This window comes from Coregonus clupeaformis, chromosome 23 (genome assembly GCF_020615455.1).
Source record: "Coregonus clupeaformis isolate EN_2021a chromosome 23, ASM2061545v1, whole genome shotgun sequence".
NCBI lineage: Eukaryota > Metazoa > Chordata > Actinopteri > Salmoniformes > Salmonidae > Coregonus > Coregonus clupeaformis.
Window position 1 is genome coordinate 49,332,740 of NC_059214.1, and position 15,000 is coordinate 49,347,739.

At 44.1% G+C, this 15,000-nt stretch overlaps 1 protein-coding gene across 8 annotated transcripts in view; it reads right to left on the reverse strand.

Moving 5' to 3' along the window:
• The window catches only part of LOC121536485 (diacylglycerol kinase eta), a 103,459-nt gene that overhangs the window by 50,194 nt on the left and 38,265 nt on the right, over window positions 1–15,000 (reverse strand). For all 8 annotated transcript variants that reach the window (XM_041843801.2, XM_041843800.2, XM_041843796.2 and 5 more), the window contains 2 exons: window positions 9,441–9,545; window positions 6,932–7,064 (listed from right to left, as the gene is read on the reverse strand). In XM_041843801.2, coding sequence (XP_041699735.1) covers window positions 6,932–7,064; window positions 9,441–9,545 — 238 coding nt within the window. The remainder of the gene's footprint in view (window positions 1–6,931; window positions 7,065–9,440; window positions 9,546–15,000) is intronic.

Consider the following 15,000-nt stretch of genomic DNA (forward strand, 5'->3'; position numbering starts at 1 on the left):
CGGTCAAATGTAAGTGCTGTTATTGTGAAGTGGAAACGTCTAGGAGCAACAACAGCTCAACCGCAAAGTGGTAGGCCACACAAGCTAACAGAACGGGACCGCCGAGTGCTGAAGCGTGTAGCGCGTAAAAATCGTCTGTCCTCGGTTGCAAAACTCACTACCGAGTTTCAAACTGCCTCTGGAAGCAACGTCAGCACAATAACTGTTCGTCGGGAGCTTCATGAAATGGGTTTCCATGGCCGAGCAGCCGCACACAAGCCTAAGATCACCATACGCAATGCCAAGCGTCGGCTGGAGGGGTGTAAAGCTCACCATCACTCTGGAGCAGTGGAATCATGTTCTCCGTGCACGAACGCGCACACACACACACACACACACAGAAATCAGAACCATGGACAGTCACATCATATTTAGCATACGTTGATTGGACTGAATAGTTTTTGGTATGTTTTTAGTTGTCACTGTATTAAACTAGGCATAGTTGATTTGATGATGTTGAAATGTTGAAGTTGAAATAGTGCTGGAATAGTGGAGGCAGCTCCTGTTTTCTTTGCGACTTGCGGTAACTCTCCGTGGTTCTAAATCAGTAGTTGTTTAGTGTTCCAAAAATGTCGGAAACATTAACTTGCTTGACCATGCTGTAGGTCATGTAACTGTCTGTTACATGCAATATGCTTTGTGGACTTCCCTGGACAAGAGGTTGCACTCCGGTTTTGTGACGAAACAAAGGTGTGGTTGAATGTATTCTGCCACTGCGTCTTCTTATTGTCTCGGCCTTTAGGCATATATATCACGGTCGGAAGGCATATGAACTAACAGGTTATAGAGAAAACAACGCAATTATCACAACATATAGGTTGTAATATGGCTTTTGTTTCTGGTTTGGCTTCCCCAGTGATTTTACCCACGCACCACTACTGACAATATGTGTTGCATTATCAATTGAAAGACAGATTGGCACATGGTCCAATGTCCCAAAAAGGAGATGTTCATTGCAAAAGCTTAATGCTACTCAGAACCAGAGCCACATGAGTACTGTAACACCTATGTATTATTTCAGTCATTCTTTAATAAAGCCACAGCAATGCAATCAAAATGAATCAGAAGAAGCACATATCCCTGGGTCGCTCCTCTTTCCAGTTCGCTGCAGCTCGCGGCTGGAACGAGCTGCAAAAAACACTCAAACTGGACAGTTTTATCTCCATCTCTTCATTCAAAGACTCAATCATGGACACTCTTACTGACAGTTGTGGCTGCTTCGTGTGATGTATTGTTGTCTCTACCTTCTTGCCCTTTGTGCTGTTGTCTGTGCCCAATAATGTTCGTACCATGTCTTGTGTTGCTACCATGTTGTGCTGCTGCCATGTTGTGTTGCTACCATGTTGTTTTCATGTTGGGTTGCTGCCATGTGTTGTTGTTGTCTTAGGTCTCTCTTTATGTAGTGTTGTGTTGTCTCTCTTGTTGTGATGTGTGTTTGGTCCTATATTTATATATATTTATTTTTTTAATCCCAGCCCCCGTCCTCGCAGGAGGACTTTTGCCTTTTGGTAGGCCGTCATTGTAAATAAGAATTTGTTCTTAACTGACTCGCCTAGTTAAAAAATAAATTTAAAAAATCTAATGATCGATACCCTAGACCAGGACTGCCCAACCCTGTTCCTGGAGAGCTACCGTCCTGTAAGTTTTTGCTCCAACCCTAATCTAGCACACCTGATTCTAATAATTAGCAGGTTGATAAGATGAATCAGGTTAGCAACATCTGGGTTTGGAGCGAAAACCTACAGGAGGGTAGCTTGACTGGTCCCGTGTAGCTCAGTTGGTAGAGCATGGCGTTTGCAACGCCAGGGTTGTGGGTTCGTTTCCCACGGGGGGCCAGTATGAAAATGTATGCACTCACTAACTGTAAATCGCTTTGGATAAGAGCGTCTGCTAAATTACTAAAATGTAAAAATGTAGCTCTCCAGGAACATTCAAATCTGGACCTCGAAGCCAGTTCAACTTCTGATTTTCAGTCTTCCACTCTAATCAAGGACTGATTTAGACATGGGACACCAGGTTGGTGATATGAATGAACAGAAAAACAGCAGTAGTCCAGACCTCCATGCATGGATTTGAATACCCCTGCCCTAGACCGGATTTGGGAAACATTTTTTGTTAGTTTTCTTGAAAACATCACATTTCCTGCAACTGAATTGAGAAAATTATACAGTTTTAAAGCAAATTTCCTGCAATTCTACATATTTGCCATGGCTTATGACGTGTTCATATGCCCCGGGGCACGTGCCAAGAAGGCCAACCCTTCTTCTGATGTGGAGAGCTACTGGGTGTGCAGGCTTTCGTTTCAACACTACTCTCACTAGCTAATTAAGGTCCCGATGAGCAGCTGATTAAAGTAGCCCAATCAGATGTGTGTTAGAGCAGTGCTGGAGCGAAAGCATGGGTAAGGAGGAGGGTTGGCCCGTCCTGGTTCAGACAGTCAGGCTGCAGAGGAGACTGGAACAATGGGGTGATGATATACTGCAGTAATGAGAGGTTGTGTCAGAGAATAGTTAGCTCTCCCTTTCTCTCTCTCTCTCCCACCCTCTTTCGCTCTCTCTCCCTCTGCCTCACCCTTCTCTCTCTCTACCCCTCTCTCTCCCCCTCTCTCTCCCCCTCTCTCTCCACCTCTCTCTCTCCCCCTCTCTCTCCTCTCCATCTCTTTGCCTCTCTCTCGGATAATGAGTAGTTGGCTCTCAATGGCCAGTCACCCAGACTGAAAGAGACAGAGAGCGAGAGAGAAACAACCTTTACTGCCTGACGGCCTCACACACACACACACACACACACACACACACACACACACACACACACACACACACACACACACACACAGTGCCTCTGAATAGTAGGACTCTTACGTTTTTCCCCCTAACAGTAACAGATGACAGACAGTATATGATTTGTCCCTACCACATATCACTAATTAACCTGTTAAATCAACACTGTATTAAAACTACAGGGACAAGTGTGGAATGACGCAACTGCTATTGTTCCACTAGGCTCTCTCTGTCCACACCTCGGCTGTGAAGGAACATTGCAACCAACCATTTACGTACCAGTCCTATTTATACACCACATCCTGGTTTCATACAGGGCGTCAGACAACCATAATGAAAACCATCTGTATATTCTTCTCATGCTACTTAGCCTAGCATGTGTGTGTTGTGAGTGATCGTGTGTGTATTGTGTGTGTGTGTGTTGTTGTGTGTGTGTGTGTATCTAACGTAGACGTTGTGAGTCTAACGTTCCACATCATCTGGAACCATTAAGCATGTGTTAACAGACACACACACACACACACGGTCACACACAGCCATAAAAGCCTTTGAGGAGACTTCAAGGAGGAAGCCCTTCATTTTAGAGCAATTGATGGGTTATCATTAGCCTCTCACACTAGGCTAGCCAGCAGAGAGGACACTACACACTAGGCTAGCCAGCAGAGAGGACACTACACACTAGGCTAGCCAGCAGAGAGGACACTACACACTAGGTCAGCCAGCAGAGAGGTCACTACACACTAGGCTAGCCAGCAGAGAGGACACTACACACTAGGCTAGCCAGCAGAGAGGACACTACACACTACACTAGCCAGCAGAGAGGTCACTACACACTAGGTCAGCCAACAGAGAGGTCACTACACACTACGCTAGCCAGCAGAGAGGACACTACCCACTAGGCTAGCCAGCAGAGAGGACACTACACACTAGGCTAGCCAGCAGAGAGGACACTACACATTAGGCAAGTCAGCAGAGAGGACACTACACACTACGCTAGCCAGCAGAGAGGACACTACACACTACGCTAGCCAGCAGAGAGGACACTACACACTAGGCTAGCCAGCAGAGAGGACACTACACACTAGGCTAGCCAGCAGAGAGGACACTACACACTAGGTCAGCCAGCAGAGAGGTCACTACACACTAGGCTAGCCAGCAGAGAGGACACTACACACTAGGTCAGCCAACAGAGAGGACACTACACACTAGGCTAGTCAGCAGAGAGGACACTACACACTACGCTAGCCAGCAGAGAGGACGCTCACTACACACTACGCTAGCCAGCAGAGAGGACACTACACACTAGGCTAGTCAGCAGAGAGGACACTACACACTATGCTAGCCAGCAGAGAGGACACTACACACTAGGTCAGCCAACAGAGAGGACACTACACACTAGGCTAGTCAGCAGAGAGGACACTACACACTACGCTAGCCAGCAGAGAGGACGCTCACTACACACTACGCTAGCCAGCAGAGAGGACACTACACACTAGGCTAGTCAGCAGAGAGGACACTACACACTATGCTAGCCAGCAGAGAGGACGCTCACTACACACTACGCTAGTTGTGGTCCTCTGTAGCTCAGCTGGTAGAGCACGGCGCTTGTAACGCCAAGGTAGTGGGTTCGATCCCCGGGACCACCCATACACAAAAATGTATGCACGCATGACTGTAAGTCGCTTTGGATAAAAGCGTCTGCTAAATGGCATATTATATTATATTATTATATATTATTATATTATATTACGCTAGCCAGCAGAGAGGACACTACACACTAGGCTAGTCAGCAGAGAGGACACTACACACTAGGCTAGCCAGCAGAGAGGACACTACACACTAGGCTAGCCAGCAGAGAGGACACTACCCACTAGGCTAGCCAGCAGAGAGGACACTACCCACTAGGCTAGCCAGCAGAGAGGACACTACACACTAGGCTAGCCAGCAGAGAGGACACTACACACTAGGCTAGTCAGCAGAGAGGACACTACACACTACGCTAGCCAGCAGAGAGGACGCTCACTACACACTACGCTAGCCAGCAGAGAGGACACTACACACTAGGCTAGTCAGCAGAGAGGACACTACACACTAGGCTAGTCAGCAGAGAGGACACTACACACTAGGCTAGCCAGCAGAGAGGACACTACACACTAGGCTAGTCAGCAGAGAGGACACTACACACTAGGCTAGCCAGCAGAGAGGACACTACCCACTAGGCTAGCCAGCAGAGAGGACACTACCCACTAGGCTAGCCAGCAGAGAGGACACTACCCACTAGGCTAGCCAGCAGAGAGGTCACTACACACTAGGCTAGCCAGCAGAGAGGACACTACCCACTAGGCTAGCCAGCAGAGAGGACACTACCCACTAGGCTAGCCAGCAGAGAGGACACTACCCACTAGGCTAGCCAGCAGAGAGGACACTACCCACTAGGCTAGCCAGCAGAGAGGACACTACACACTAGGCTAGCCAGCAGAGAGGACACTACACACTAGGTCAGCCAGCAGAGAGGTCACTACACACTAGGCTAGCCAGCAGAGAGGACACTACCCACTAGGCTAGCCAGCAGAGAGGACACTACCCACTAGGCTAGCCAGCAGAGAGGACACTACACACTAGGCTAGCCAGCAGAGAGGACACTACACACTAGGCTAGCCAGCAGAGAGGACACTACCCACTAGGCTAGCCAGCAGAGAGGACACTACCCACTAGGCTAGCCAGCAGAGAGGACACTACCCACTAGGCTAGCCAGCAGAGAGGTCACGACATATCGTAAGATCTTCTCAACCCACACCTCACTTCTCCAGCCAATACACCAATCCCCTATCATTCAGCTCCTGCACTGCTCTGCCCTACTATTCTTAATCGATCCGAAGGGAAATAATATCATAAAGTGGTATTGACTGCATAGTTAAATTGAACCGCCCCCAGCCGTGCCCTACTAAGAGTTTATAGTCCTACTTCCTGGAAGGTTTAGGCTTGTTGTGACCTTCTACTCCACAGGGAGGAAATAGAAATAAGTAAGAAGGTCCTATTCCCCATCGTATAGCCCTATTAACCCTATATCTCCCCTCCACCTCTCCAGGACTGATTCAAACTACCACGGCCCAGGAGGGACACACAGAACTAAGGAAAACACAGAAGAGATTCAAACTACCACGGCCCAGGAGGGACACACAGCACTAAGGAAAACACAGAGGAGATTCAAACTACCACGGCCCAGGAGAGACACACAGCACTAAGGAAAAAACAGAGGAGATTCAAACTACCATGGCCCAGGAGGGACACACAGAACTAAGGAAAACACAGAGGAGATTCAAACTACCATGGCCCAGGAGGGACACACAGCACTAAGGAAACTACCACAGCCCAGGAGAGACACACAGCACTAAGGAAACTACCACAGCCCAGGAGGGACACACAGCACTAAGGAAAGTACCACAGCCCAGGAGAGACACACAGCGGTAAGGAAACTACCACAGCCCAGGAGGGACACACAGCACTAAGGAAACTACCACAGCCCAGGAGGGACACACAGCACTAAGGAAACTACCACAGCCCAGGAGGGACTCACAGCACTAAGGAAACTACCACAGCCCAGGAGGGACACACAGCGGTAAGGAAACTACCACAGCCCAGGAGGGACACACAGCGGTAAGGAAACTACCACAGCCCAGGAGGGACACACAGCACTAAGGAAAGTACCACAGCCCAGGAGGGACTCACAGCGGTAAGGAAAGTACCACAGCCCAGGAGGGACACACAGCGGTAAGGAAACTACCACAGCCCAGGAGGGACACACAGCACTAAGGAAACTACCACAGCCCAGGAGGGACACACAGCGGTAAGGAAACTACCACAGCCCAGGAGGGACACACAGCACTAAGGAAAGTACCACAGCCCAGGAGGGACACACAGCGGTAAGGAAACTACCACAGCCCAGGAGGGACACACAGCACTAAGGAAAGTACCACAGCCCAGGAGGGACACACAGCACTAAGGAAAACACAGAAGACAGCATCTTCTCATTAATGAGAAGATGGAGAGATGGATGAGGAGGAGAGGTGTTAGGAGAGATAAAACAGAGATGTGTGTGTGCGTGCGTGTCTTACCTTCGCAGGACAGGCCGTGGGAGGTGACGCCAGAGAGGCTGTCCCTACAGACATTACAGAAGGTGGGCCGTGCGTGGGAGCAGGCATACCAGTTGTGCATCCCTGAGAAATGTTCCACATTAAACTGCGCTGTCTGGCAAACGAGAGGTTAAATCAGGTTGGCAACACCAGGATAGACAGTCAGGTACTATATTTCACACATTAGGCTCCCTTTTGCTCACGTTAAAAAACACACACTGACCAAAATAACCGTAACATTTAGAATAGACGGTGTGGCACAAATGACCGTAACATTTTTAATAGACGGTGTGGCACAAACGACCGTAAACATTTTTATAAATGGTTTTGCACAAATTGACTGTAACATTTTCAATAAACGGTGTGGCACAAATAACCGTAACTTTGAATAGACGGAACGGCACATTATCCAAAGGGGCTTCCACATCTAGTAAACATTGATTGCATTTTCACACTGTTTACTTAAACTAAGACATAGTTAAAGAAAAGCTACATAAATTGTTAACATAAATTGCATTGCAGTGTACACTGTACAATGTTTTTGGACAGCTCAGTGGTGTTTTGGGTGAGCAACATAGAACCTACACACGCACATTTTACACCAAGTATTTGAAGAGATTATTTGACATTTTCTCACTTCTTTATTGAAGACTTTTACAACGTATAGAAGACAGATTTGACCATTAATAACAAACACTTTACTTAACATAAGCTTATGGATTTATTCATACCACACACATGCACAGACACACACACACACACACACACACACACACACATGCACAGACACACACACACACACACACACACAGACACACACACACACACACACACACACACACACACACACACACACACACACACACACACACACACACACACACACACACACACACACACACACACCATCTATCCATCCCTATTAGAATGGAACCTGTGGTTCTAGCATGGAAGTATAGCTTCCCCACCCTCTAGCTCTGTGTTCTCTACTCTAAAGCTCTGGGGTGCATTGCAGCGGAGAGGAAAAGAGGCAGAGAGGGAAAAACATCTTATGTCATCTTTCCTTCCCAAATGAAAGGCATTAATATGCAATGCTGGCACTATACTGTATATGCTGTATCTGCCTGGAGACAAGTGTTGCAGTCAACCAATAACAACAGTTATATCTGCTTCTTGTCACGGCAAAACATAAAAAAAACGGATCATTTCTAAATCGGCAATGCTGTTAAAAACATTTTGAGAAGATTGTACAGGGATTATTATTATTCAACATGAATATCTAACAGCCTCTCATCTTCCTGTTGTAATAACATTCATTGGTTCGTTATAGAGCGATATGAGGGATCATTTTTCCTTCATCTGGTGAGTTCTAAGACACCCAGAGAGTAGGACAGACACTAGCAGTTAAGAACCTGTAAAGTCTATCCGTATATACAACACCGCCTGGTGTTATGTTTGTGTGTGTGTGTGTTTGAGTGTGTGCGTGTGGTGCATGCATGTGTGAGTATGGGACTCCTCTGAGTGTGACAGTGTGTGTGTGTGTATGTGCATGTGTGTATGTGTCCTGTGAGCTGGATAGCCACGACCACCCTCAATGGGTGAAATAGACGTTCCAGTCCACTGCACGCTACAGAGCATGCAACCCACTGCGTACACTACACTACCCTGCTGCTCACACTACACTACCCTGCTGCTCACACTACCCTGCTGCTCACACTACACTACCCTGCTGCTGACACTACACTACCCTGCCGCTCACACTACACTACCCTGCTGCTGACACTACACTACCCTGCCGCTCACACTACACTACCCTGCCGCTCACACTACACTACCCTGCTGCTCACACTACACTACCCTGCTGCTGACACTACACTACCCTGCCGCTCACACTACACTACCCTGCCGCTCACACTACACTACCCTGCTGCTCACACTACACTACCCTGCCGCTCACACTACACTACCCTGCTGCTCACACTACACTACCCTGCCGCTCACACTACACTACCCTGCCGCTCACACTACACTACCCTGCTGCTCACACTACAGTACCCTGCCGCTCACACTACACTACCCTGCCGCTCACACTACCCTGCTGCTTTCACACACCTCCAAAAGAAACAACAAAAACATAGCAGTAACTGCACTCTAAACAGCAGCAACTGACACAGTAAGCCAATGATCAGATCAAAGAGCTATTGTTTTCTGCAACACCCTGCATACCACCTCTCTCCTTCCTTCTCTCCTTCCCTTTCTCCTTCTCCCTCTTCTCTCCATACCACCTCTCTCCTTCCTTCTCTCCTTCCCTCTCCTTCTCCCTCTTCTCTCCATACCACCTCTCTCCTTCCTTCTCTCCTTCCCTCTCTCCTTCTCCCTCTTCTCTCCATGCCTTCTCTCTCATTCTCTGCTTCTTTCTCTCTCGCTCTCACAAGCTCACACAGGCAGTGGATCTGTTGCTATAGAGAACAGAGAATGGGTCTGGTCTTACCTCGTAATGCTCTCGGGACTGGACGGACTTCAGCGAGCTGATCCAGTCCTCCATCTCTTTCCTGTTTTCCGCGCAGAGGATGAGCCTGCGGAAGGGAGTGATCACCTGGATGGATGGATGGATGGATGGATGGATAGAGAGATAGAGAGATAGAGAGAGAGGGAAGATGAGTGTACTGTCCTCTCCTCTGCCTGCTCTGCCTCTGAGCCGGCAGGAGATCCACTCTCCGTCTTTAAGAGAACTAGGCCCCTCCCTCCCTCGCTCTCGCTCTTTCTCAGCCCTCTCAAATACAGTAAAAATGAAGGGAAGAGAAGGAAAGGAGAGAGTGAAGAAAGATAAACCAGAGTGATGAATAATGATGAATGATGAAAGGGTCCTGTATGTCTCATGTCTTTCTGTCTCATGTCTTTCTGTCTGTGTGTCTAAAGGGTTGTGTCTCTTTCTGTCTGTGTGTCTCCTGGGAGGCTCTCCTTTCCTCCCTCAGCCCAGAGAGAGAGGGAAAGAGAGGAGGAAGAGAGGAGGAGGATGGGCTCTCAGCCTTTACCAAGGCGCTTTGCCTGTCACCTCGCGTCAGACTCAAAACAGAGGGAGTGTTAGGGGGCAGAGAGAGAGACAGAGAGAGAGAGAGAGAGAGAGAGAGAGAGAGAGAGAGAGAGAGAGAGAGAGAGAGAGAGAGAGAGAGAGAGAGAGAGAGAGAGAGAGAGAGAGAGAGAGAGAGAGAGAGAGAGAGAGAGAGAGAGAGAGAGAGAGAGAGAGAGAGAGAGAGAGAGAGAGAGAGAGAGAGAGAGAGAGAGAGAGAGAGAGAGAGAGAGAGAGAGAGAGAGAGACAGAGAGAGAGAGAGAGAGAGAGAGAGAGAGAGAGAGAGAGAGAGAGAGAGAGAGAGAGAGAGAGAGAGAGAGAGAGAGAGAGAGAGAGAGAGACAGAGAGAGAGAGAGAGAGAGAGAGAGAGAGAGAGAGAGAGAGAGAGAGAGAGAGAGAGAGAGAGAGAGAGAGAGAGAGACAGAGAGAGAGAGAGACAGAGAGAGAGAGAGAGAGAGAGAGAGAGAGAGAGAGAGAGAGAGAGAGAGAGAGAGAGAGAGAGAGAGAGAGAGAGAGAGAGAGAGAGAGAGAGAGAGAGAAGAGGGGAGGGGGAATAAGCGATAAGGGAGAGAGTGAGTGAGGACATACACTACCAGTCAAAAGTTTGGACACACCTACTCATTCAAGGGTTTTTCTTTATTTTTACTATTTTTTACATTGTAGAATAATAGTGAAGACATCAAAACTATGAAATAACACATATGGAATCATGTAGAAGAAAGAAAGAAAGAAAGAAAGAAAGAAAGAAAGAAAGAAAGAAAGAAAGAAAGAAAGAAAGAAAGAAAGAAAGAAAGAAAGAAAGAAAGAAAGAAAGAAAGAAAGAAAGAAAGAAAGAAAGAAAGAAAGAAAGAAAGAAAGAAAGAAAGAAAGAAAGAAAGAAAGAAAGGATATTCATCTAAAAGTCCATAGATGTTAGGCCCAGCATCAGCCTCTGCTCCAAAAAGTCTGAATTTGTTCATTTGTTATATTTTTCAATTTTAATAATCAACAATCATTAATTGAAATGATTGATTGACTGATCAGGTCTTCATGTTAACGTGGTCATATTGACTGATCAGACATTGATCCTCATTCATTAATCAGGTGATTGGCCAAGTATTGGTCTTCATGGTAATTAACCAGCTAACCAGCCTCTCGGGGCCTTAGGGATACGGAGGGACGTGGGTGGGATGCTGATCACTGGGATGACGGCTCAACTTGGGATGGGGAGGGGCTTTAGCGGGGGAATTAGTGGAGAACCATTGAAGGGTTACTCCGTAGCAATGCAAATATCACGGTACAGCTATATGGACACTCAATCATTACGCTATTTTTTATTGGTAAATTTACAAACATATATAATGATAAATAGACTTGAAACTTGTATCTCATTATGGTGTATGGTGAAATAAGTATAGCCAGTTATAATTGTAATGGTTTAGCTGATAATAACAAAAGAAGAACAATATTTACATGGCTCAAAGAGAAGGAATATAATATCTATTGTATACAGGAAACTCATTCAACAATTCGAGATGAAGTAGCGTGGAAAAAGAATGGGGGAAATATACTTCTCCCATGGGCAAAGAAATTCAAAAGGGGTGATGATATTAATAAATAGTAATTTCGATCCGAATGTGCAAATTGTCCAAATAGATACGCAAGGTAGATGGATTATTTTAAATATGTTATTGGACCATAAACAGATATGGCTCATTAACCTTTACGGACCAAATAATGACGATCCACAATTCTTTGACAATATATATAATAAATTATCAAGCCTGCAAGCAACTCAAGACAATATTATTATGGTGGGGGATTATAATACTGTTTTAAATAGCTCAATGGACCGAAAAGGAAATCACACCACAAACAATCACCCACATGCTCTTAAGGAAATTGTGAATGTCATGGATACATTAGAACTAGTACATATATGGAGGCTTAAATATACTGATCTAGTGAGATATACATGGCGGAGACTGAATCAAGCTAGTCGTCTTGACTTCTTTCTTATCTCATTCTCGTTGGCACCAAAAGTAAAAAAAAGTGTTGATAGGGGACAGAATGCGGTCGGACCATCATATAATAGACATATACATTACTCTTACTGAATTTCCACGTGGCGAGGATATTGGAAATTTAATCAAAGCCTATTGGATGATAATTTATTTATAATTAGAACAAAGGAATTTATAACTGACTTTTTCCAACATAACATAGGTACAGCGAATCCCCTTATTGTATGGGACACCTTTAAATGTGCCTTTAGAGGCCATGCAATTCAGTACTCATCTCGAAAACAAAAGCAATTTAGGTCAAAAGAGTTTATACTAAGAAAGGAAATAGAACGTCTAACAGAACAGATAGATGGCAATAAAAACTGTAACATAGAGGCTCAGAATAAATTAGAGGAAAAACAAAAAGAAATGGAGAAACTTATTCAAGAAAGATCAAGTGTAATATATTATAAAAATAAAGCAAACTGGATGGAATATGGGGAAAAATGCACAAAATTCTTTTTTAATCTTCAACATAGGAATGCTACCAAAAAGAACTTAATGAAACTGGTTACAATTGACGGAGTCACCCATAATTCACCAAATGATATTTTGAAGGAAGAAACAAAGTACTTTAAGCATATGTTTTCTTTTCAGTCGCCTCCATCTCCTCTAACTGAAGCTAATTGTAGAGATTTTTTTTCTATTGATAATGTCAAATTAACAGCCACACAGAAAGACTCATGTGAAGGTGAAATTACAGAGGAGGAACTTCTGGATGCAATTAAATACTTTAAGTCCGGGAAAACTCCAGGGTTGGATGGCATACCAGTCAAGGTATACCAAACCTTTTTTGATATACTAAGAGGACCGTTATTAGCATGTTTTAACCACTCCTATTTAAATGGTAGATTATCTGACACTCAAGAAGAAGGTCTGATCTCATTATTACTGAAACAGGATACAAGTGGAAAATATAAAGATCCAGTCCATTTACAAAATTGGAGGCCCCTTACACTTCAGTGTTGTGATGCAAAAATCCTAGCAAAATGTATAGCGCATAGAATTAAAAAGGTATTGTCTGATATTATTCATTCTAATCAGACAGGTTTTTTACATGGAAGATACATTGGAGATAATATAAGGCAAGTATTGGAAACAATAGAACACTATGGAAAATATGGGAAACCAGGCCTGCTATTCATAGCAGACTTCGAAAAGGCATTTGATAAAGTTCGACTGGGGTTTATATATAAATGCCTGGAGCATTTCAATTTTGGAGAATCTCTTATAAAATGGGTCAAAATCATGTATAGTAACCCTAGGTGTAAAATAGTAAATAATGGCTATTTCTCAGAAAGTTTTAAACTGTCAAGAGGAGTGAAACAAGGTTGTCCACTATCGGCATATCTATTTATTGTGGCCATCGAGATGTTAGCTATTAAAATCAGATCCAATAATAATATCAGAGGATTAGAAATACAGGGCTTAAAAACAAAGGTGTCATTGTACGCAGATTATTCATGTTTTCTTTTAGATCCACAACTAGAATCCCTCCACAGAATCATAGAGGATCTAGATACATTTTCTAACCTCTCTGGATTACAACCAAATTATGACAAATGTACTATATTACGTATTGGATCACTAAAAAATACAATTTTTACATTACCATGTAGTTTACCATTAAAATGGTCTGATGGTGATGTGGATATACTCGGAATACATATCCCAAAGGAAATAAATGATCTCACTTCAATAAATTTTAATAGAAAGTTAGCAAACATAGATAAGATCTTACTACCATGGAAAGGAAAATACCTGTCAATTTGTGGAAAAATCACCCTGATTAACTCTTTAGTGTTATCCCAGTTTACCTATTTGCTTATGGTCTTGCCTACGCCTAGCAAACAGTTTTTTAAATTATATGAGCAAAAAATATTCAATTTTATTTGGAACGGCAAGCCAGACAAAATTAAAAGAGCATATTTATATAATGAATATGAATTCGGAGGACAGAAATTATTAAATATTAAAGCATTAGACCTATCACTAAAATCTTCAGTCATCCAAAAGTTATACTTAAATCCGAACTGGTTCTCAAGCAAATTAGTAAGATTGTCTCACCCAATGTTCAAGAAAGGCCTTTTTCCCTTTATTCAGATTACAACCTTTCACTTTCAGTTATTTGAAAAGGAAATAATCTCCCAAATGTCACTATTTCTAAAACAAGCCATAGAAAGTTGGTTGCAATTTCAATTTAATCCTCCAGAAACGACAGAACAAATAATGCAACAAATATTGTGGTTAAATTCAAATATACTAATTGACAAAAAACCCTTTATTTTTTGACAGAATGTTTAAAAAAGGTATAATCTTCGTAAATGATATCATCGGTAGGACTGGTGGAGTTATGTCGCACATGCAGCTAACAAAAACATATGGAAATGTCTGCTCTACCCAAAATTACAACCAAATAATTGCAGCCTTACCGCAAAAGTGGAAGAGGAAAGTGGAAGGGGGGAGAAAGTAAGGAACTTGTCTGTCGGCCTTGCATTAAAGAACATAATTGGTTAAGGAAAACTGTGATAAATAAAAAAGTATATCAGTTTCACTTAAGGACCAAAGGATTGACAGCCGTCCCATATAGATTGCAAAATAGTTGGGAAGAGATCTTTGATGTACCGATCCCATGGCATAGTGTTTATGAACTGACACGCAAAATGACACCGGATTCAAAAATTAGAATCTTTCAATTTAAATTATTATATAAAATTCTTGCTACCAATAGAATGTTATTTATATGGGGGATACAATCTTCCCAGCTCTGCAGATTTTGCTGTGAAGAGACAGAATCATTAGATCATTTGTTTTGGTTCTGTCCATTTGTAGCTTGTTTTTGGACACAGGTCCAGGAATGGCTAAAGGATTGCAATATTTACCTGGAACTAACCTTGCAGATAGCATTACTGGGTGATCTGAAAAGTCATAGTCAATC